This window comes from Dipodomys merriami, unplaced genomic scaffold (assembly GCF_024711535.1).
Source record: "Dipodomys merriami isolate MVZ:Mamm:240054 unplaced genomic scaffold, mDipMer1.0.p SCAF_233, whole genome shotgun sequence".
NCBI lineage: Eukaryota > Metazoa > Chordata > Mammalia > Rodentia > Heteromyidae > Dipodomys > Dipodomys merriami.
In genome coordinates this window covers 1273998-1298615 of record NW_027203749.1, presented here as the reverse complement: position 1 = coordinate 1298615, position 24618 = coordinate 1273998, and the positions used below count along the sequence as shown (strand labels likewise).

The following is a 24618-nucleotide window of genomic DNA, read 5'->3' as shown; positions in this document are numbered from 1 at the left end:
TACCCTATTGTCTGCGGTAGCAGGGCCCATCATCATTTTACTTTTGCTCCTTACCTTTGGCCCCTGCATCCTCAACAGGCTGTTACAGTTCATCGCCAAAGGCTATCCAGTATACAGACCATGGTGTTAACCCAACAATACCAAGTATTAAAGACAACTGACATCCCACAAGGATAGAGACAACCTCAATTTTAAGATTAAAATTAGTCCAGAGAAGAAGTGGGGAATGAAAGATTAAAAATTACAAACCTCACTTTACATTACCATTACTAACTTGCTAACCGCTGATTTTGCTTCGGTAAATGTGCTTGCATTCTAACCCTCCTCTTCCCTGGGAAATAAAACAGGGCAGAGTCTCAAGGCCCAGATATCCGGATATCTGCCAGCCAAGATGTCCAGATATCAGCCCGCCCCAGGACAAGGACAACGGTGATAGATAGTACTTGTTTTTCAGTTTGAGTTTATATTTTTCAGTTCCAGTTCAGTTCAACAATCCCCGGGACGGACCTTCACAACGACCACCTGGCAAGACCACAAGGTAAGCCAAATGTCAACCAATCATAGGCTTGTAGCCATGTAAACCCCCCCTTAGACCAACCATGAGCCAATTGTTTCACAGAGTGTTCTATGCTAATTTTGTGGTTTTTGTCTTTACAAATGTCTGCAACCGCTGCTCAGGGCTCTCTGACTGACCGGGGCAGAGAGTCCGTTTGCGATAGAGTCAAATAAACTCCTCTTGCTTGTTGCATCTGCTGGTTTGGAGTCTTGGTTTCTGGGGTGCCCTCCCGTTGAGAAAGTATCCCAGTGAGTCTGGTGTCTTTCCAAAAGGGAATTTACACCAGAGGTTGGTCTGAATATTTCTTCTTTTTGAGTGTGTGTGTGTGTGTGTGTGTGTGTGTGTGTTTGTGTTTGGGCTTGAAGTCAATATCACTCCCAAAGTGCAAATGAAGTGTGCTTGGTCTTTTCAAGGCAGAGTTGATCAAATTTGAAGCAGTACAGCAGTATTGATCATTCTCATCCCTAAGTATGAAGGATCTCTGCCAGGAGATCTCTTGCGTTCATGGGACGTCATTTGATATTTGATGTTGAATTTGCCTGCGCCCTTCCTCTCCCTCCCAAATTGGATTGTCATCAGTTTAGCCTCGGTCATGAAATTATTGGCTTGTTTGTGCCAATTCTGGGACTTGAAGTGAGTGCCTGGGAGTTTTCCCTGAGCTTTTGTGCTCAGTGTCAGCACTCTACTACTTGAACTATAGGCCCAGGTTTGGCCTTTTTTTAGTGGTTCCCTACAGAAGAGAATCTTGGGGACTTTCTTCCCCAGGCCAGCTTAGAACTGTGATGCTCTGATCTCTAACGGGTCGACTACCTAGAATTCTCGGCAACAAAAATACTCCCATTGCTTGGTGCTGAGAAATGACATCAATCGACTCATGCTTTTCCTTTATTTGATTTTTATTTAATGAAGTGAATGGTAGAGTAAATGACAGATAGTGTGGGATTGCACAGGACTTGAAGGTTTGCTTACAACAAGAGCAAAAACGAGATCCTGTTCCACTGCTTTCAGGCAGAGTCCACTCCAGCTTCCTGATGATGTGTACACAGGCCCCCATGGACACCAAACATGCTGAGAAAGTCCGGGGCTTAGATAACTAGGAAGTTGGGGAGAAGTTTCCCAGTCCCTGCCACGCACATTGAAAGATGGGAGTATGCCCCAGGGAGAATGTCCTTGTGTCCAGGGGTTCCTTTGTGATGCTGAGACAACATTCCAGGAGAGAGGCTGGTGACTACACAGGCAGATCAGAAAGGCTAGGAAGCCCCTCGTGGGTGAGCATCCAGGAGCCATCGGGCCCCAGGCTGTAGAATTGGCCCTTTTGCTGGCGATGACAGAAATCAGTACAGATCTGGACCTTCTGGTGTGGCCCCGCGTCTCTCAAGGCCTGCTCCAACCGAGCCCGAACCTGGGCAAATCTTTCGGGGTCGAGGCTCCCTAGGCCCCAGTGTGGAGGGCGGTAGCTCTCCAGAGGGGCCGGGTAGAGCCCTCGGCTTAAATGGCCCAGCCTGGCAGTGTGGCGCAGCAGGTTGTGCAGGGCGGCCACGGAGATGTGGTTTCCATAGAAGCTGAGGAAGCGCAGCTGGGAGCACTGGCTCAGGGCAGGCAGCATGGCCGAGAGCTGTGCGTCAGTGATGTCACAGTGCTCCAAGGCCAGGGTCTCCAGGGTGCCGGCCACTTGCTCCAGCAGGGCTCGCAGGGGCTCAGGACTGAAGCGGCCCATGCACAAACTCCTCAGACGCAGGTGCTTGAGCTGCCTGGTGCAGGGACACTGGCACAAAAATCTCAGGTCGGCTTCCTTCAGCGGACATGAGCTCAAAGACAAAGTGTTCAAAGGCGTCAGGCTGCTGAGGATGGCGGGCAGCCGTCCATACAGGAAGAAGACATCGTGCACACGAAGCTCCCGCAGATGCTGCAGCTGCCCCAGATGCACCGCATATTTGCCGGAATACCAGAGATTCCGGCGGCTGCAAGTGTAGAAGTCGACACTCATCTTGGAGAAGGTGAGCAGGCAAAGGTTCTTCATCCGGTCCAGGGAAGGAGCGAATTTTCTCATGGTTTCTCGATGCCAGAAATTGTTCACCACCAGTTCCTGGATGGAGTCCAGGCGCACCGCATGCAGAGCCTTCTGGATTTTGGAGATGGATCCAGACAGAATCTGCAGCTTGGTTGAGCACAGCTGGACTCGTCCTTTCCTCTTCCTGGCCCACTGGAGGAGGTAGGCTTGGAAAGCATCCTGGGTGCCATCTCTGATGGTCAGGTCACTGGTGAGGATCAAGGGCTGCTCTTCAGTCCCAGCTGAAAGGCGACTGTCTGTTGGCCTTTCAGTCAGGATATGTGGAGCGGAGATTTGCGCCATGGAGGGGTATCCCCGTATCCAAATCTCAGGGTGTGCTTTCCGCAGATCGACTACTTGCAGTTTCCACCGCCTGGGGCGCTCCTTCTTGGCAAGTAGCAGCAGATCAAGCCCATCCAGGACAGCTTTGAAGGTCTCCAGGTCTGGTGACTCTGCCAGGTCCCCCAGGGGAAGGCAGGGGAAGGGCCAGGCCTGCACCATGGCCTTCAGCACCTCTGTGCGGCCCTGTGCGTAGACCTCCATGAAGAGTGGGGGGAACAGCAGCACCGGCAGATCCTCCAGGACCGAGATGGCCTGGGACTCTTTGCTCAGTAGGCTTTGCAGGGCTAGATGCTGCAGTGTGGGTGGCGTCCTGATGCTCATCTTGATGGACCACAGGTGGACCAGATGTGGAGCAGGTGTGCAGGGCTCTCGGAATCCCAGCAGGGCCGGGGACTGACTGCAGGCTCCAAGACTGTGCTGCTCATCTCTAGCCCTCTGCCATCTTTATAATCTGACCACACCCTCACCAACACTTAACTTCCAATCAGATAGCAGCTTCTGATGGGATTCCTGAGCCGCACCCAGCACACCTGGACTGCCAGCCAGCCTCCTACTGGACATATTCCCAGGCAGGTTCCAACACAAAAGTGACAGGATTATCAGCCCGACTCCCACTGCCCTGTTCCTCCTTCAGTGGTTAAGGCTTGGGACACCACAGCTTGCCAAACCTTCTACCTTAAGCGCTCCAGATATTCCCACAAATGGACCACTCCCCTGAGCATGCAAAGCATCCAAGAGGAGCAGTCAGCCCACCTTAATCCTATCTAAAAAAGTATCTGGAATATATCTGCCAGAAATTTCTTCCCTCCCTCCTTTGTTTCCTCCCTCCCTCGGTTCTTTCCTTCCCTTTCCTTCCTTCTTGCTTTCTTGCCTTCCTTTCTCCTGTCCTTCCTTCTTTCCTTCCATCCATCCTTCCTTGTTTTCTTCCTCTCTCTGTCCCTTCCTTCCTGTCCTGTTCACTTTTTTGCAGGTCTGGGTTTTGAACTCAGGGCCCGGGTGCCATAACTGAGCTGCTTTTGTCACAGCTATTGCTCCGCCACATCATCCACGACACTTGTTACACAACACTAGAAATTCTGAAGGATAGTTTTGCCCAGTGTGTTTGAACTGTGACCCTCAGATCTCAGAATTCCTACAAGCTACGGTTCTAATAATACTAGAATATATTCTCAGGAGTTGACTGGAGATACTCTTCTCACACACCTTCTTGGCTGGCTAGCTTTGACCTGCCCTGTCATCTGATCCTCAGATGTCAGCTTCCGAAATAATGGAATAATGCAGATTAAAAGGGAATTTACACCATAGCCTGGTCTGAATATTTCTTCTTTTTGAGTGTGTGTCTGTTTGTGTGTGTCTGTGTCCAAGTCAAGTTCAGTTCAACAATCATCGGGACGGACCTTGACAATGACCACCTGGCAAGACCACAAGCTAAGCCAAATGACAACCAATCATAGGCCTGTAACCTGTAACCCCCCACGCCCTCTTAGACCAACCATGAGCCAATTGTTTCACAAAGAGTATTCTATGCTAATTTTTGGTTTTTGCCTTTAAAAATGTCTGTAACCTCTGCTCGGGGCTCTCTGACTGACCGGGTCAGAGTCTGTTTGTGCAAATGTCAAGTAAACTCCTCTTGCTTGTTGCATCTGCTGGTTTGGAGTCTTGGTTTCTGGGGTGCCCTCCCATTGAGAAAGTATCCCAGTGAGGCTGTGGTCTTTCCGTTGGGGGCTCGTCCGGGATAACGGCGCCCCCAGACCCAAATTCCAAGGCCAGTTGGAGGTAAGGCAGAGCTCTAAGGTTTCGAGTCTTTCATGTTTGTCGTTTTCGTTTTACGTTCTGGGATCCAAAAGTGCCTGTACAGGACCTGAGTCTGAATCTGTATTTGGGCCAGAGAGAAAAGCAGACGTGCCCAGTACCCTGGTCCCGCCCTGGAGTCCTGCTCTAGGGTCGTCTGGAGGAAGGAGGAGATCCGAGTGTCTCTCTGTTCTGGGGAGTTAAGTTGCGGCTGGCCACTTCCATCTGTAGTTTCCTTCCTCATCTGTACTTACTGGGGCACCGGGCAGCGTTTGTCTAGTCTCGTCTGTTTCTGTTTAGTGTTGATTGTCTTTGTTGCCTGTCTTGTGGCCTTCAAAGAAATGGGGCAACAACTAACAACCCCCTTCAGCCTTATTCTAGATCACTGGAAAGAAGTCACGACCCAGGCCCACAACCTGTTGCTGGAGGTCCAGAAGAAAAAGTGGATTCGTTCCTGTTCCTCCCAATGGCCCACTCCCAATGTGGGATGGCCTTAGGAGGGCCCTTTCAATCTTGATATTCTTCTACAGGTGAAGGCTCGCGTTTTTCAGCCGGGCCCTCATGGACACCCTGATCAGGTCCCCTACATAGTCACTTGGGAAGATCTGGCCTGAGACCCCCGAAGTGGATCAAGCCTTTCCTCTCCCAGACACCAGTTCCTCTATCCGCTTCTCCGCCTTCTTCTACTCCCCTTTTCCTCTTCCCTCTGTCCCCTCTCCTCCACCCGTACCCTTACCTTCTTCCACTCGCCTTGTTTATCTTCCCTCTCTCTCATCTTCCCTCTATCCCATAAAAGAGTTGTCTCAGTTTAAAACTAAGGACTCCTCCTCCCAATCTCCCTCTGTTTTACATGATGACCAGGCGGATCTACTACTATTAGACTCCCCGCTAGTCTTGGTTCCCGGGCTGCTGCCTTATGCCCAACCTGCTCGGATTAAAGAACAAAGGGGCGCACTAGAGGTCTCCCTTTCCCCACCTGCTCCTTCTTTGGACTCCACTGAGCTGGAGGCGGGGCCCCAGACGCCACTGCTGCCTCAGCCGCCCTGGCCACCACCCAGTAGTCGTCTGCGCCTCCGCCTTTCCCTTCCAGACAGGGCCGGCCAATTTCAGTATTGGCCCTTTTCTGCTTCAGACTTATATAACTGGAAAACCCATAACCCGCCCTTTTCTCAGGATCCTCAGGCCCTGACAGGCCTGATTGAATCCATTCTGCCAGCCCACCAGCCCACTTGGGACTATTGTCAGAAACTCTTGCAGACGCTCCTCACCATGGAGGAACGGCAGCGAGTGTTCCTGGAGGCTCGCAAAAATGTTCCAGGAGCAGATGGCAGGCCAACGCAGTTGCCCAATGAGATCAATGAAGCGTTCCCACTAACCCGCCCAAATTGAGAGTTGAAAACCGCAGCTGGTAGGGAGCAACTCTGTCTTTATCGCCAGGTTGTATTGGCGGGTCTCAAAGGGGCCGGGAGGCACCCCACCAATTTGGCTAAGGTACGTGCGATAGTGCAGGGTTCTGAGGAAACGCCTGCGGGATTTATAGAGAGACTAATGTAAGGGTACCGTATGTATACGCCCTTTGACCCCTCTGCTGCAGACAGACAATCCGATGTCATTATGTCATTTATCGGGCAATCGGCCCCAGACATTCGGACTAAGCTACAGCGGTTGGAGGGGCTTCAGGGCTATATTTTGCAGGATTTGGTCAAGGAAGCAGAGAAAATTTTTAATAAGAGAGAAACTCAGGAAGTCAAGGAAGAAAGATTACAGAAGTTGCAGGAGGATAGAGAGGACAAGCTAGACAAGAAACGTACTAAAGAGTTAAGTAAGATCTTGGCCACCGTAGTGCAACAGCCAGAAGAGAGAGAGGCTAGGTTAGGTAGGAAGCTGGGGGACGAAAAGAGACCTCTGGTGAGCCATGACCAGTGTGCATACTGCAAGGAAACAGGACACTGGGTCAGGAATGGCCCGAAGAAAAGGGGGCAGATGAGAGGACCCTGAAGGCTGGCACAAGTGTTGTCCCTACAGGATGATAAAGATTAGGACAGTCAGGGCCAGGAACCCCCCACCCCCCGATCCCCGGGTAACCCTTCAAGTGTGGGGCCAGCCAGTAACCTTCCTGGTTGACACTGGCACCCACCATTCGGTCCTAACACGATCAGGAGGTCCCCTGAGTTCTAAGACATCTTTGGTGCAGGGGACCACAGGAGGGAAAATGTACCGATGGACAACTGAACGAAAAGTTCACCTCGGAACAGGGTTAGTCACTCACTCGTTCCTCCTAATTCCAGACTGCCCCTATCCGTTGTTGGGGAGGGACCTCCTCTCAAAGGTAGGGGCCCAGATTTATTTCCAAGGAAAAGGGGCCTCCATTAGGGGACACCAAGGACAGCCCCTCCAAGTCCGAACCTTACACCTGGAGGATGAACATCGGTTACATGAAAGCCCTCAGTCAGCCTTGATAGAACCCCAATGGTTATCAGATTTTCCCCAGGCATGGGCGGAGACTGTGGGAATGGGACTGGCTAGGAACCAGCCTCCCATGGTCATTGGACTTAAAGCTTCGGCTACCCCGGTGATGATACATCAGTATCCACGAAGCAGGGAAGCCAAAAATGGAATTAGGCCGCATATACAAAGACTGCTCCAATTGGGTATCCTAAAACCATGCCAATCTCCATGGAACACCCCCTTATTGCCCGTCAAAAAGCCTGGGATGGGAGACTACCATCCAGTGCAGGACTTGAGGGAAGTGAACCGGAGAACAGAGGACATACATCCTACGGTGCCTAATCCCTACAACTTACTAAGTACGCTGCCCCCAAGCCACACATGGTATGCAGTGTTAGATTTAAAGGATGCCTTCTGTTGCATGAGGCTAATCCCTCAGAGTCAACTGATCTTTGCTTTTGAATGGAGAGATCCAGAATCAGGTTTTTCAGGACAGCTCACAGGGACCAGATTGCCACAAGGATTTAAAAACTCCCCGACCCTGTTTGACGAGGCTCTACACCAGGACCTGGCTGATTTCAGAGTCAACCCCCCCCCATTCAGCCTTTTACAATATGTAGATGACCTGCTCCTAGCGGCTGGAAATCAAAATGACTGCCTAAAAGGTACTGGGGCCCTTTTAAAGAGGCTGGAGGAGTTGGGGTATAGAGCCTCAGCCAAAAAGGCCCAAATCTGTGTCCAACAAGTGAGCTATCTAAGCTATAAGCTGAAAGGAGGGCAGAGGTAGCCAACAGAGAGTCGTAAACAAGCCATCACCCAGATCCCAACGCCCACAAGTGCACAGGCCCTGAGGGAGTTCTTGGGAAGGGCTGGATTCTGTCGCCTGTGGATACTAGGCTTCACAGACTTAGCAGCCCCTCTATATCCTCTCACTAAGGCCACTGTCCCATTTCGGTGGGAGAAAGAACAACAACAGGCTTTCGATCGGATTAAAAAGGCCTTATTATCAGCTCCTGCCTTGGGTCTCCTTGATGTGACCAAGCCGTTCACCCTATATGTGGATGAACGACAGGGAATCGCAAAAGGAGTCTTGACTCAAAAACTGGGGCCCTGGAAAAGACTGGTGGCCTACTTTTCAAAGAAACTGGACAGTGTGGCGGCCGGGTGGGCCCCATGTCTGCGTATCATTGCAGCTGTGGCCGTGTTGGTAAAAGCCTCTGATAAGCTAACCTTGGGACAGCCCTTGACAGTGATGGCCCTCCATGCCATAGAGACAGTTATTTGCCAGCCCCCTGACCATTGGCTTTCAAACACTCGTATCATCCATTACCAAACAATGCTGTTAAATCCCGATCGGATTCAGTTCGGGGCCGCCGGCTCTCTCAACCCAGCAACTCTACTTCCGGACTCAGACTCTCATCTCTCCATCGAACATGATTGTCATCAAATCCTGGCGGAGGTGCACGGGACCCGTGAGCACTTGACGGACCAGCCCCTTCCAGATGCTGAACACTCCTGGTATACGGATGGGAGCAGTTTCCTGCATAAAGGTGAGCGGAAGGCGGGGGCAACAGTGGTAGATGGGACCACAGTCATGTGGGCATCGGCCCTAGAGCCCTGGACATCAGCACAGAGGGCCGAACTCATGGTCCTGACACAGGCATTGACAAAGGCCCGGGAAAAGAAAGTCAACATTTATACAGACAGCCGGCATGCTTTTGCTACCGCACTTGTTCATGGAGAAATTTATTGAAGTTGAGGCCTGTTAACCTCGGGAGGAAAAATACATTAAAAACAAAAAGGAAATCCTAGACCTCCTGCAGGCCCTCATCCTACCTAAAAAGGTGAGCATCATCCATTGTCCAGGCCACCATGTAGAGAGGGACCCTGTAGCAGTAGGGAACAGGATGGCGGATGAAACTGCTAAGGCGGTGGCCTTACAGAACCAAACCTTTGTTTTGGTCACATCATGAGAACGACAGCCAAACAAACAGCCTCTCTTCCAGTATTCAGATCAGGATGTGGAAACAGCCAAAAAGTTAAAGGCAATCTCTAATGACTCAACTGGGACATGGGAATATAAAAACAGGACTATATTGCCCCAAAAGGATGCGAGGAGGCTGGTTACCTACTTACACAGGTGGACCCACTTGGGTTACAAAAAGTTGGAGACTCTTTTACAGAGGGAGGAGCAGTTTCATTACATTCCAGATCTGCCAAGGTTAATGCAGGCGGATTCCAAGCGCCCACTGGAGTCAGAATGAGAGAACGACCCGGCACCAACTGGGAGGTCGATTTCACCGAAATTAAGCCTGGCAGGTATGGGGCAAAATATCTCCTAGTTTTTGTAGATACCTTCTCCGGCTGGACAGAAGCCTTCCGCACTAAACAAGAGACTGTGCAAGTGGTAGTCAAGAAGAGTTTGGAAGAAATTTTTCCTCGATTCGGGCTCCCTGACATCAAAGGGTCAGATAACGGCCCTGCTTTGTCTCCCAGGTAAGTCAGATGTTGGCCACGCTTTTGGGGATAGATTGGAAATTACATTGTGCTTATTGCCCCCAAAGTTCAGGACAGGTAGAACAAATGAATAGGACAATTAAAGAGACCCTAACCAAATTAGCCCTAGAAACTGGCACTAAAACTGGGTCCAACTCCTTCCCATGGCCTTGTTTAGAGCTTGTAACACCCCGGCAAGCCATTGAGTAACCCCCTCTGAAATCCTATATGGGGGACCCCCTCCCATAGCAGCCTTCCTTGACCCTGCCATTGATTCTTTTGCAAATACCCAAAGTTTACAGGCGCGGCTGCGAGCTCTGCAACTCATCCAGGGACAGGTGTGGAAACCTTTGGCTGCTGTCTACATGACAGGAAGTTCCATTATCCCATACGCCTTCCAGATCGGCGATGAGGTGTACGTGAGGAGACACCAATCCAAAACTCTTGAGCCGCGGTGGAAAGGCCCGTACACTGTGCTGCTGACCACACCTACTGCGCTAAAGGTAGACGGGATTGCCGCCTGGATCCATGCCTCCCATGTCAAGTGTGTGCCGCCTGAGGATGAGAAGGACCCCGCAGAGCCACCCAAATGAAAGCTGCAGTGCACTCAAAATCCTCTCAAGATAAGACTCTTAAAAACTGTTTATTATTCCTTTCTGTTGTAACCTTAGTAGCTGAGGGACAAAGGGTCCACCCCCTGGCAGGCATAAATTCAAACCCACACTTTCCCCAAAACCAGACATGGCAGGTAGTAAATGAACATGGAAGTATAATCTGCTCCACCTCCAACGTAGCCCCTCTCTGGACATGGTGGCCTGACCTAGAACCAATCTTTTGCATACCGCTCGCTACTGGGGTTCATGGCAGCCAGGCTGCAGCACGTTGGGGAGATGGGGCCCAGGGAGGTTTCCCAATCTATGTCTGCCCAAGTCATCAAGACCCTAGACTCAAATCTAAATGTGGGAAGAAAAAAGATTATTTTTGTAAGGCCTGGGGCTGTGAGACCACAGGCGATACCTACTGGAACCCCTCATCCTCCTGGAACTATATCACGGTTAAGAGGTTCAGTGGGCAAGGGGGAAAAGGAAACTGTGTCGACGAAAGCTGCCAAAGGTGGTGCGTAAAGCTTACTGTAAAATTCACTAATAAGGGAAAAGTGCCTAACCTGGCCTGGGGGACTGGTCTCACCTGGGGGGTTAGGCTGGGCACGCGGGGTGCTGACGATGGCGGGCGAATAAGTATCCGCCTTCGGGTAAAGAGCATGAACACCCTCCCATTGGCACCCAACCCCACTCTAGAAAGGAGACCCCTCTTCCCAAGCCAGCCACCCAACCATACCCTCCCGAGAGCTACTGCCAACACAGAGCTGCCCCTGATGCTCCCCTTATATAACCTGATTAAGGGAGCCTATGCTGCCCTCAACTCCACCAAGAGCGACCTCACTCGGTCCTGTTGGCTTTGCCTTTCCGAGGCACCCCCTTATTATGAAGGAACAGCCTACAATGGCACCTACAACATAACTTCCTCATGCCCCTGGGGACAGCAAAGTACTAGCAAGCTAACTTTATCTGAAGTGTCAGGTCAGGGACTATGTCTTGGGACACCACCCTCTAAAAAGAGCCGGCTTTGTACTCACACTGAAAAGGTTACGGCTATTACAGGCAAATACTTAGTGCCCACAGATGGAGGGTGGTGGGCCTGTAACACCGGTTTAACCCCTTGTGTTTCACCAATGCTGATAAAGCAGACTAGTTTCTGTGTTCTAGTACATTTGTATCCTCGAGTTATATATCATAACTCCCCATCCTTTGAGGAACGAGTGGAGGCCCTAACCCACTGGTACAAGAGAGAACCCGTCACCATAACTCTGGCTGTCCTCATGGGAATAGGAACAGCGGCAGGCATAGCCGGGACGGGAGTAGGGAGTGCTGCTTACGTGGAAGGATATCAGCACATGCAGCAGCTAAAGGCTGCCATAACAGAAGATTTAAAGCGAATAGAAAAATACATCTCCGCACTAACAACATCCCTCTTCTCCCTGTCAGAGGATGTGCTGCAAAATCGGAGAGGCCTGGACTTGGTTTTTATTAAAGATGGGGGACTATGTGCAGCCCTCAAGGAGGAACGTTGTTTCTATGCTGACCACACCGGGGTGGCACGGGATTCAATGGCCAAACTTCGTGAGCGACTAGAAAAACGTAAATGGAATAAAACTGCAGAAGCCAGTTGGTTTAAAAATTGGTGGACCAGGGGCTGGGAAGGTGGCTCAGTGGTAGAACACTCACCTTGCATGCTCGAGGCCCTGGGTTCGATTCCTCAGCCCCACATAAGCAAAAAGAAAAAAGCCGGAAGTGGCGCTGTGGCTCAAGTGGTAGAGTGCTAGCCTTGAGCTGAAGAGCTGAGGGACAGCACCCAGGCCCAGAGTTCAGGCCCCATGACCGGACCAAAAAAAAAAAATTGGTGGACCAGATCCCCTTGGCTCACTACCCTATTGTCTGCGGTAGCAGGGCCCATCATAATTTTACTTTTGCTCCTTACCTTTGGCCCCTGCATCCTCAACAGGCTGTTACAGTTCATCGCCAAAGGCTATCCAGTATACAGACCATGGTGTTAACCCAACAATACCAAGTATTAAAGACAACTGACATCCCACAAGGATAGAGACAACCTCAATTTTAAGATTAAATTTAGTCCAGAGAAGAAGTGGGGAATGAAAGATTAAAAATTAAAAACCTCACTTTACCATTACCATTACTAACTTGCTAACCGCTGATTTTGCTTCAGTAAATGTGCTTGCATTCAGACCCCCCACTTCACTGAGAAATAAAACTGGGCAGAGTCTCAAGGCCCAGATATCCGGATATCGGCCGGCCTAGATGTCCGGATGTCAGCCGGCCAAAGGACAAGGACAACGGTTATAGATAGTACATGTTCTTCAGTTTGAGTTTATATTTTTCAGTTCCAGTTCAGTTCAACAATCCCCGGGACGGACCTTGACAACGACCACGGGGCAAGACCACAAGCTAAGCCAAATGTCAACCAATCATAGGCCTGTAGCCATGTAAACCCCCCCTTAGACCAACCATGAGCCAATTGTTTCACAGAGTGTTCTATGCTAATTTTCTGGGTTTTGCATTTAAAAATGTCTGTAACCTCTGCTCGGGGCTCTTTGACTGACCGGGGCAGAGAGTCAGTTTGCGCGAAAGTCAAGTAAACTCCTCTTGCTTGTTGCATCTGCTGGTTTGGAGTCGTGATTTCTGGGGTGCCCTCCCATTGAGAAAGTATCCCAGTGAGTCTGGGGTTTATCAAAAAGGGAATTTACACCAGAGCCTGGTCTGAATATATTTTCTTTTTGAGTGTGTGTGTGTGTGTGTGTGTGTGTGTGTGTGTGTGCGTGTGTGTGTGTGTGTTTGGGCTTGAAGTCAATATCACTCCCCAAAGTGCCAATGTAGTGTGGTTTGTCTTTTCAAGGCAGAGATGATCAAATTTGAAGCAGTATTGATCATTCTCATAACTAAGTATGAAGGATCTCTGCCAGGAGTTCTCTTACGTTCATGGGACGTCATTTGATATTTGATGTTGAATTTCCCTGCGCCCTTGCTCTCCCTCCCAAATTGGATTGTTATCAGTTTGGCCTCGGTCATGAAATTATTGGCTTGTTTGTGCCAATTCTGGGACTTGAAGTGAGTGCCTGGGAGTTTTCCCTGAGCTTTTGTGCTCAGTGTCAGCACTCTACTACTTGAACTATAGGCCCAGGTTTGGCCTTTTTTGGTGGTTCCCTACAGAAGAGAATCTTGGGGACTTTCTTCCCCAGGCCAGCTTAGAACTGTGATGCTCCGATCTCTGATGGGTCGACTACCTAGAATTCTCGGCAACAAATATACTCCCATTGCTTGGTGCTGAGAAATGACATCAATCGACTCATGGTTTTCCTTTATTTGATTTTTATTTAATGAAGTGAAGGGTAGAGTAAATGACAGGTAGTGTGGGATTGCACAGGACTTTAAGGTTTGCTTACAAAAAGAGCGAAAACGAGATGATGTTCCAGTTCTTTCAGGCAGAGTCCACTCCAGCTTACTGATGATGTGTACACAGGCCCCATGGACACCAACCATGCTGAGAAAGTCCGGGGCTTGGATAACTAGGAAGTTCGGGAGAAGTTTCCCAGTCCCTGCCACGTACATTGAAAGATGGGAGTTTGCCCCAGGGAGAATGTCCTTGTGTCCAGGGGTTCCTTGTGATGCTGAGGCGAGATTCCAGGAGAGAGGCTGGTGACTACATAGGCAGATCAGAAAGGCTAGGAAGCCCCTCGTGGGTGAGCATCCAGGAGCCATCGGGCCCCAGGCTGTAGAATTGGCCCTTTTGCCGGCGATGACAGAAATCAGTACAGATCTGGACCTTCTGGTTTGGCCCCATGTCTCTCAAGGCCTGCTCCAACCGAGCCCGAACCTGGGCAAATCTTTCGGGGTCGAGGCTCCCTAGGCCCCAGTGTGGAGGGCGGTAGCTCTCCAGAGGGGCCGGGTAGAGCCCTCGGCTTAAATGGCCCAGCCTGGCAGTGTGGCGCAGCAGGTTGTGCAGGGCGGCCACGGAGATGTGGTTTCCATAGAAGCTGAGGAAGCGCAGCTGGGAGCACTGGCTCAGGGCAGGCAGCATGGCCGAGAGCTGTGCGTCAGTGATGTCACAGTGCTCCAAGGCCAGGGTCTCCAGGGTGCCGGCCACTTGCTCCAGCAGGGCGCGCAGGGGCTCAGGACTGAAGCGGCCCATGCACAAACTCCTCAGACGCAGGTGCTTGAGCTGCCTGGTGCAGGGACACTGGCACAAAAATCTCAGGTCGGCTTCCTTCAGCGGACATGAGCTCAAAGACAAGGTGTTCAAAGGCGTCAGGCTGCTGAGGATGGCGGGCAGCCGTCCATACAGGAAGAAGACATCGTGCACACGAAGCTCCCGCAGATGCTGCAGCTGCCCCAGATGCACCGCATATTTGCCGGAATACCAGAGATTCCGGCGGCTGCAAGTGTAGAAGTCGACACTCATCTTGGAGAAGGTGAGCAGGCAAAGGTTCTTCATCTGGTCCAGGGAAGGAGCGAATTTTCTCATGGTTTCTCGATGCCAGAAATTGTTCACCACCAGTTCCTGGATGGAGTCCAGGCGCACCGCATGCAGAGCCTTCTGGATTTTGGAGATGGAGCCAGACAGAATCTGCAGCTTGGTAGAGCACAGCTGGACTCGTCCTTTCCTTTTCCTGGCCCACTGGAGGAGGTAGGCTTGGAAAGCATCCTGGGTGCCATCTCTGATGGTCAGGTCACTGGCGAGAATCAAGGGCTGCTCTTCGGTCCCAACTGAAAGGCGACTGTCTGTTGGCCTTTCAGTCAGGACATGTGGAGCGGAGATTTGCGCCATGGAGGGGTATCCCCGTATCCAAATCTCAGGGTGTGCTTTCCGCAGATCGACTACTTGCAGTTTCCACCGCCTGGGGCGCTCCTTCTTGGCAAGTAGCAGCAGATCAAGCCCATCCAGGACAGCTTTGAAGGTCTCCAGGTCTGGTGACTCTGCCAGGTCCCCCAGGGGAAGGCAGGGGAAGGGCCAGGCCTGCACCATGGCCTTCAGTACCTCTGTGCGGCCCTGTGCGTAGACCTCCATGAAGAGTGGGGCGAACAGCAGCACCGGCACATCCTCCAGGACTGAGATGGCCTGGGACTCTTTGCTCAGTAGGCTTTGCAGGTCTAGATGCTGCAGTGTTGGTGGCGTCCTGATGCTCATCTTGATGGACCGCAGGTGGACCAGATGTGGAGCAGGTGTGCAGGGCTCTCGGAATCCCAGCAGGACAGGGGACTGACTGCAGGCTCCAAGACTGTGCTGCTCATCTCTAGCCCCTTGCCATCTTTATAATCTGACCACACCCTCACCAACACTTAACTTCCAATCAGATAGCAGCTTCTGATGGGATTCCTGAATCACACCCAGCACAGCTGGAGAGCCAGCCAGCCTCCTACTGGACATATTCACAGGCAGGTTCCAACACAAAAGTGACAGGATTATCAGCCCGACTCCCACTGCACTGTTCCTCCTTCAGTGGTTAACGCTTGGGACACCACAGCTTGCCAAACCTTCTACATTAAGCGCTCCAGATATTCCCACAAATGGACCACTCCCCTGAGCATGCAAAGCATCCAAGAGGAGCAGTCAGCCCACCTTAATCCTATCTAACAATGTATCTGAAATATCTCTGCCTGTCATTTCTTCCCTCCCTTCTTCGCTTCCTCCCTCCCTTGGTTCTTTCCTTCCCTTTCCTTCCTTCTTGCCTTCTTGCCTTCCTTTCTCCCGGTCTTCCTTCTTGCCTTCCATCCATCCTTCCTTGTTTTCTTCCCCTCTCTCTCCCTTCCTTCCTGTCCTGTTCACTTTTTTGCAGGTCTGGGTTTTGAACTCAGGACCTGGGTGCCATAACTGAGCTGCTTTTGTCACAGCTATTGCTCAACCACATCATCCACAACTCTTGTTACACAACACTAGAAATTCTGAAGGATAGTTTTGCCCAGTGTGTTTGACCTGTGACCCTCACATCTCAGAGTTCCTACAAGCTACGGTTTTAAGAATGCTAGAATATATTCTCAGGAGTTGACTGGAGATACTCTTCTCACACACCTTCTTGGCTGGCTAGCTTTGACCTGCCCTGTCATCTGATCCTCAGATGTCAGCTTCCGAAATAATGGAATAATGCAGATTAAAAGGGAATTTACACCAGAGCCTGGTCTGAATATTTCTTCTTTTTGAGTGTGTGTCTGTGTGTGTGTGTCTGTGTTCAGTTCCAGTTCAGTTCAACAATCCCCGGGTCGGACCTTGACAACGACCACCTGGCAAGACTACAAGCTAAGCCAAATGACAACCAATCATAGGCCTGTAGCCTGTAACCCCCCCCCCTTAGACCAACCATTAGCCAATTGTTTCACAAAGAGTGTTCTATGTTAATTTTTGGTTTTTTGCCTTTAAAAGTGTCTGTAACCTCTGCTCGGGGCTTTCTGACTGACCGGGTCAGAGAGTCTGTTTGTGCAAATGTCAAGTAAACTGCTCTTGCTTGTTGCATCTGCTGGTTTGGAATCTTGGTTTCTGGGGTGCCCACTCGTTGAGAAATTATCCAAGTGAGGCTGTGGTCTTTCCGTTGGGGGCTCGTCCGGGATAACAGCGCCCCCAGACCCAAATTCCAAGGCCAGTTGGAGGTAAGGCAGAGCTCTAAGGTTTCGTGTCTTTCATGTTTGTCGTTTTTGTTTTACGTTCTGGGATCCAAAAGTGCCTGTACAGGACCTGAGTCTGAATCTGTATTTGGGCCAGAGAGAAAAACAGACGTGCCCAGTACCCTGGTCCCACCCTGGAGTCCTGCTCCAGGGTCGTCTGGAGGAAGGAGGAGATCCGAGTGTCTCTCTGTTCTGGGGAGTTAAGTTGTGGCTGGCCACTTCCATCTGTAGTTTCCTTCCTCATCTGTACTTACTCGGGCACCGCGCAGCATTTGTCTAGTCTCATCTGTTTCTCTTTAGCGTTGATTGTCTTTGTTGTCTGTCTTGTGGCCTTCAACGAAAAGGGGCAACAACTAACAACCCCCTTAAGCCTGACTAAACTCTTGTCCTCCACATCCTCAGATAAACCCATATTTAACTAGTAGACCCTATCCCCCATTGTGCACACACTTAATCCACAAATTAATTACTCAATTCAAAACCTCTGAGACTTAAATTCCTTAATAGCAGTACTACCTCTTTATACCTATATAATATTTTAAGCATTTTTGTAAGTTTTTCACATCTCCTCTATGTCTCTACCCTTCTCTCAATATACTCACATTACTCTCTAAATAGATTGTCTCAATCTCCATAATAACTTTAATTTTTACGCTTCTATTTTTTTTCTGGTCTCTTTTCATTTCCCTTTCCCTTTCTTCTTTTTCTCTCTCTCTACTTGCATCCTACCCAATCTATTTCCTGCATTGAGATTAGGACATAGTTAACTGTCCCTGTGCCTCCCCACACCAATCTCTTCCTATTTTTTACTCACATCTCTCCATAACCCTAATAATTACTGGTTTTCCAAATTCTTCTATGTGGTTCGAAGCCCATTAACATATAGTTGTTTGATGTTGAATAGATGTATCTGTTGAACTAGATTGTACCTGTAGACTATTGACTGTACAAATGCAAACTTTGGTTGATGGTTGCCTTAAGATAGTGTTCTAGCACAAAACTGGTGCTATTTTCATTTCAAATGGGCAGAGTAAGCCGGAAAAACATAAGAAAAATGGCATATCCGGATATCTCAATTCCCAATCTTGATAATCAGGGGTCAGAACAGATAATGAATAATCCAGAGGAGAGTTCCCAAATAGCTCTACAAACACTGCTGGCAAATATGATAAATGAGAAGTTTGACAACTTACAAAGGACTCTGTATGAGCGTGAAAGGGAGAGATAGGAGGCATCCCAGAAGTTTGTACAGGAATATCATAACCGTGAGGAAGCTACTCAAAAACTGATACAGGATTTGTGTGAGCAACTTGAGAATATTCAAAGAGAAAGGAAGGAATGGCGTGAGCAGGCTGAGAACACTCAAAGAGAACTGAAGGAATCCCATGAACGGGAGGAAGCTAAACAAAGAGTAATACATGAATTGAGAGACCAGGTAGAGAATACACAAAGATCATTAAAGGCATTCATGGAATCCATTAAAAAGAGCTGAAGGAAGTCAGGGAGACCACAAAGGGAATGCTGAATGGAACCCAACAGAAGGAATGGGAGTCCAAAGAAACCATAACCAATCAACTAAGTGATTTGAGAACAAACACTGAACACCAAATTAAGGAAGTGAAGAAATTCATACAAGACCTAAAACAGAGCTTCAACAAAGAATTTGAAGGCATCAAAGCTGACCAATTAGAAGGAAACGAGATAAAAAAACAAAGTAGAGAGTCTTGACTTGACAGCAGGTTAGACCATGCAGAAGATCGAATCTCAGGGATTGAAGACAGCCTAGATATTATGGAGAAAGAACATACAACCATCCAAGACAAGTCAAAGAAATATGATAGATCTATCCAACACCTGGAAGACACCATCAGAAAACCTAATCTAAGGATAATGGGTGTAGAGGAGCACCTAGAAACAGAAGTTAATGGTCTAGGAAATTTGTTTAACAGGATCCTAGCAGAGAACTTCCCAAACATGCAAAAAGATAGGCCTATTCAGATACAAGAAGCGTTTAGAACCCCAAATAGACCAGACCAGAACAGGACATCCCACCGTCACATTATAATCCAAACAAGATCCACACAGACCAAGGAAAAGATCCTGAAAGCTGTCAAGGAGAAAAGGATAATCACATATAAAGGGAAACCAATCAGAATCACCTCAGATATCTCAGCAGAGACAATCAAAGCAAGAAGAGCCTGGAATGATGTATGCCATGCCCTAAAAACAAACAACTATCAACCAAGAATACTGTACCCAGCTAAACTCTCCTTCATAACTGATGGCCAAATAAAAACCTTCCATAGCAAAGAAAAATTGAAACAATACATCTCCACCAAACCAGCACTACAAAAGATTCTTAAAGACGTCCTACACATAGAAAACCAACAAGACCACAATAAAGGCCAAGAAACTGCACCCAAACTGAGAATCCAAGAACCATAGGAAGAACCCAGTTTTCACAGCCCCCAAGAAGGTGGATAGCATGGCTGGAACTCCCAAATACCTCTCAGTTCTATCTCTTAACGTTAACGGACTGAACTCTCCAATTAAGCGACACAGACTGTCTAGTTGGATTAAAAAACAAGACCCTTCTATCTGCTGCCTGCAGGAGTCACATCTTGCCCATAAAAACAAACACATTTTCAATGTTAAAGGCTGGAACAAAATCTACCAAGCAAACAGCTCCCATAAACAGGCTGGAGTTGCAATCCTAATATCAGATAAAATAGACTTCAAATTAAAATTCGTGAGAAGAGATAAAGAAGGTCGCTACATACTAATTAAAGGATCTCTCCTTCAGGAGGATATTTCAATTCTAAATATCTATTCGCCAAACAATGGAGCACCCAAATTTATCCAAGAAACACTACTTTCCCTCAAATCCCATATAGATCCGAAGACATTAATTGTTGGGGATTTTAACACACCACTCTCCCCACTAGATAGATCAACTCAGCAAAAACTCAACAGAGAAACTGAAGATCTAAACAGCTGCATAGATCAACTAGACTTAATAGACATCTACCGAACATTTCACCCAACAGCATCAGAATACACGTTTTTCTCAGCAGCACATGGAACATTTTCTAAAATAGACCGCATTTTAGGCCACAAAGCAAACTTGTCTAAATTCAGAAACATTGAAGTTATACCTTGCATTCTCTCTGACCACAAGGGAATAAAATTAGAACTCAACACCAAAAGCCACCAAAGAAAGTCCGGAATCACATAGAGGCTGAACAACACACTGTTGAATCATGAGTGGGTCATGGAAGAGATTAGAAAGGAAATTCAGATGTTCATGCTATTCAACAAAAATGAACACACAAATTACCAGCTCCTCTGGGACACAGCAAAGGCAGTACTCAGAGGCAAGTTTATAGCTCTGAGCTCCTACATCAACAAATTGGAGAGAGCTGAAACTAACAACTTAATGACACATCTAAACCTCCTTGAAAAAGAGCAGCAAGATATACCCCAATCCAGTAGACGGAAAGAAAGAATCAAAATTAAATCAGAATTAAATGAATTAGAATCCAAAAAACAATAGAAAGAATCAACAAAACAAAGAGTTGGTTCTTCGAAAAACTTAACAAAATTGACAGACCCTTAGCAAATCTTATCAGAAAAAGAAGAGAACACACCCAAATTAATAAACTCAGAGATGAGAATGGAAACATCACCACGGAAACAACCAAGATTCAGAACATTATAAGGGAATACTTCTCAAAACTTTATGCTAATAAGTTTGAAAACTTGACAGAAATGGACCTTTTCTTAGCAAATATTGACATGCCAAAACTAAACCAAGATGAGTTAAACTATCTTAACAGGCCCATATCAAGCACTGAAATAGAAACAGCAATAAGAGACCTCCCAGCTAAGAAAAGTCCAGGACCAGATGGTTTTACAGCAGAATTTTACAAGGCCTTCAAAGCAGAGCTCACACCAATACTCCTCCAACTCTTCAATGAAATAGAAAGAGAAAGCTCACTACCCAACACATTCTATGAAGCCATCATAACCCTCATCCCAAAACCGGGCAGGGACTCATCAAAGAAAGAGAACTATAGACCCATTTCTTTGATGAACATTGATGCAAAACTTCTCAACAAAATTTTGGCCAATCGACTTCAACAATTCATCCAAAAAATCATACACCACGATCAAACAGGATTCATTTCAGGGATGCAAAGCTGATTCAATATACGCAAATCAACTAATATAATTCATCACATCAACAGGAACAAGAATAAGAATGACATGGTTATCTCAATAGATGCAGAAAAAGCATTCGACAAGATCCAACACCTCTTTATGATGAAGGTTTTGGAAAAATTAGGAATCCATGGATCATTCCACAATACAATAAAGGCTGTACATGACAAACCTACAGCCAGCATTATACTCATTGGTGAAAAACTTAAGCCATTTCCTCTTAACTCAGGAAAAAGACAAGGATGCCCACTCTCTCCACTTCTCTTCAATCTAGTATTAGAATGCCTAGCTACAGCAATAAGACAAGATGCAGACATAAAGGGGATCCAAATAGGGAAAGAAGAAATAAAACTCTCCCTCTTTGCAGATGACATGATCTTGTATTTAAAGAATCCCATAGACTCCACTCCCAAATTACTCAAGCTGATTCAAATCTTTGGAAAAGTAGCAGGTTATAAAATTAACCCCCCAAAATCAATGGCTTTTCTGTATGCCAACAATGAGAAAAGTGTGGCTGAAATTAGGAAAGCAACTCCATTTGTAATAGCCCCACAAAAAATGAAATACCTGGGAATTAACTTAACTAAAGAAGTGAAGGACCTCTATGATGAAAACTTTAAAATCTTGAAAAAGGAAATCAACACAGAACTTAAAAAATGGCAAAACCTCCCATGATCCTGTATTGGAAAGATTAACATCATGAAAATGGCAATACTTCCCAAGGCTATCTACAAATTCAATGCAATACCTATCAAAATTCCAACCTCATTCTTCAAGGAAATAGAAGAGGCAATCCAAAAATTCATACGGAACAATAAAAGACCCCGAATAGCAAAAATGCTCCTCAACGGAAAGAACACTGCTGGAGGTATATCAATACCAAATTTCAAACTCTACTATAAAGCCATAGTAATCAAAACAGCTTGGTATTGGCATAAGAACAGACCTCAGGACTAATGGAATAGAACTGAAAACCCAGAAATGAACCTACAGACCAATAGCCATCTAATCTTCGATAAGGGAGCTAAAACAATAGAATAGAAGAAAGAAAGCCTCTTCAGTAAATGGTGCTGGCAAAATTGGTTAACTACATGTAGAAAACTAAAGCTAGATCCTTATATATCACCCTGCACCAGAATCCACTCCAAATGGATCAAAGACCTTGAACACAAAGCAGACACTCTGAAAACATTACATGATGGAATAGGAGAAACCCTAGGTCTCCTTGGCTCAGGCCGAAATTTTCTGAATACAGACCCGGAAACACAACAAATCAAAGAAAGGTTGGACAAATGGGATTGCATAAAGTTGCAGAGCTTTTGCCTGGCAAAGGACGTAGCTAGCAAGATCAATAGAAAGCCCACGGATTGGGAGAAGATCTTTACTAGCCATACAACGGACAAGGGTCTCATATCTAAAATATACTTGGAACTCAAAAAATTAAACCCCCCAACAACAAATCCTCAAAGAAACAACTGCCCAATAAATAAGTGGGCGAAAGACTTAAAGAGAAACTTCTCTGAAGAAGAGAGAAGGATGGCCAATAGACACATGAAGAAATGTTCAACATCCCTAGCCATAAAAGAAATGCAAATCAAAACAACATTGAGATATCACCTCACCCCAGTTAGAATGGCAAAAATCAAGAACTCTAACAACAACAACAGATGCTGGAGGGGATGTGGACAGAAAGGAACCTTACTTCATTGTTAGTGGGAATGTAAACTTGTTCAACCACTTTGGAAAGCAGTATGGAGGTTCCTGAAAAGACTTCACATAGAACTCCCCTATGACCCAGCAATCCCACTTTTGGGCATTTACCCAAATGTTTACAAACAAGACCACACTAAAGCTACCAGCACAACTATGTTTATTGCAGCATTATTTACCATAGCTAAGATCTGGAACCAACCCAGATGCCCCTCAGTAGATGAATGGATCAAGAAAATGTGGTATATATACACAATGGAATTCTATGCCTCCATCAGAAAGAATGACATTGCCCCATTTGTTAGGAAATGGAAAAACTTGGAAAAAATTATATTAAGTGAAGTAAGCCAGGCCCAAAGAAACATAGGTCCCATGGTTTCCCTTATTTGCAATATCTAGTATATGTATGAGTGAAGCAGAAAAGGTCAGATAATGTGATGTCAGGAAAATGAACCCTTAGATATGTATTTTAATGTGTTTTTTTTCTTTCATGCATGTGTTTCTAACGCATTTATAAGATTATCTCTTTGTTGCTTTGTATGTCCCTCCCCCACAGTATAACCCCTGCTTTCACTATATTTGATGTCAGTATAACTTGTGGAGGAGATGGGGAAAAACCAGTTGTTTAAGGATACAGGTGGACCTGTTGCAACAATGAGAAGTACAAGTTGTCATGTCCAAAACGAGCTTTACAACGTCGGTGGGGGGGGAAGGAGGGATGGATGGGGGAGGGGGTGAAGGAGAAGGATTGGGGGAGGAGGGGGGAGGCTGGGAAATGATGTGAAGGGTAAACAAAGGAGGAGACTGCAATGCTTGGTAAGAAATGTACCCATTATCCTGCCCATGCAATTGTAACCCCTCTGTACAGTATGTTCACAAATAAAATAAAATTAAATTAAAAAAAAAATAAAACCTTAAGCACAACAAAGGAATCAGTAGAGTGAATAGATTGCCTACAGAGTTACACTGCTAAACATCTGGCAAGTGATTAATAAGCAGAATATACAGGAAACTCAGAAAACTACTCTTAAGCAATCAATATGTCACATTGGCAAATATGGTTAAGGATAGTTCTCAAATCCAGAAGTATAATTGGCTAATAAAAATCCCTGAAAATCCTTGGCATTAAGAAAATGCAAAGCCAAAGGACATTAAATTTTATCACATTCCAGTGACAAGGTCTATCTTGAACAACACCAATAACAAATTATGGCAAGAATGTAGTGAAAGGGAGCACGTACTCATGGCAATATCATTTCATACAACCACTACAGAAATGTATGTGATTTCCTCAAGAAAGTATTAATAGATTTATGACATGAACCATTGCCACTTTTTGTGAGACTGAGTTTCACTCTACACATACATGTACAAGTATAAATAAAGCCTCAGTGGAGCTAACATATAGTACCAAGAGTTTTAAAAGTATACAAGTATAAAATCCACTGGAAACCTCATGAGAAAGGTTTTTTCCTCCTGCTTGTTAAAGTACATATTCAGCTTCATTTATACTGTGATGTGTATGTGTATGAAACACGGCAGCCTTCTGCAGAGTGTGCTCACCACTCTGAAGTAGCGCTACTATTGAGGTCTCTGCATGGAATTTGGGTCTAACATTAAGACAAGTAGAAAACAGACAGATGGTTTCATATTGACTTATACTTGACATAGCAAGAACTTCCTGTATTACCACGTGTCAATGTCTAGTGCGCTGGGGTCCCTGGGTAAAGGTCACAAAATCACCAGGACACAGGGGATGCAGCGTGCAAACAGCA

The 24618-nt window shown here is 47.0% G+C and overlaps 2 protein-coding genes and 1 pseudogene across 2 annotated transcripts; 1 reads left to right on the top strand and 2 right to left on the bottom strand.

The window, feature by feature from the left end:
- Positions 1–1784: 1784 nt before the first annotated feature.
- LOC138835279 (PRAME family member 12-like) lies at positions 1785–3269 on the bottom strand. Its single transcript, XM_070033846.1, has one exon. The coding sequence runs from the start codon at positions 3267–3269 to the stop codon at positions 1785–1787; it is 1485 nt and encodes a 494-aa protein (XP_069889947.1).
- A 1811-nt stretch (positions 3270–5080) lies between these two features.
- On the top strand, positions 5081–10276 carry LOC138835278 (uncharacterized; annotated as a pseudogene).
- Positions 10277–13958: 3682 nt separating this feature from the next.
- On the bottom strand, positions 13959–17547 carry LOC138835277 (PRAME family member 12-like). Its single transcript, XM_070033845.1, has 3 exons — positions 17515–17547; positions 17167–17243; positions 13959–15564 (listed from the first exon to the last, which is right to left on the bottom strand). The coding sequence occupies exons 1-3, from the start codon at positions 17545–17547 to the stop codon at positions 13959–13961; spliced, it is 1716 nt and encodes a 571-aa protein (XP_069889946.1).
- Positions 17548–24618: the final 7071 nt, after the last annotated feature.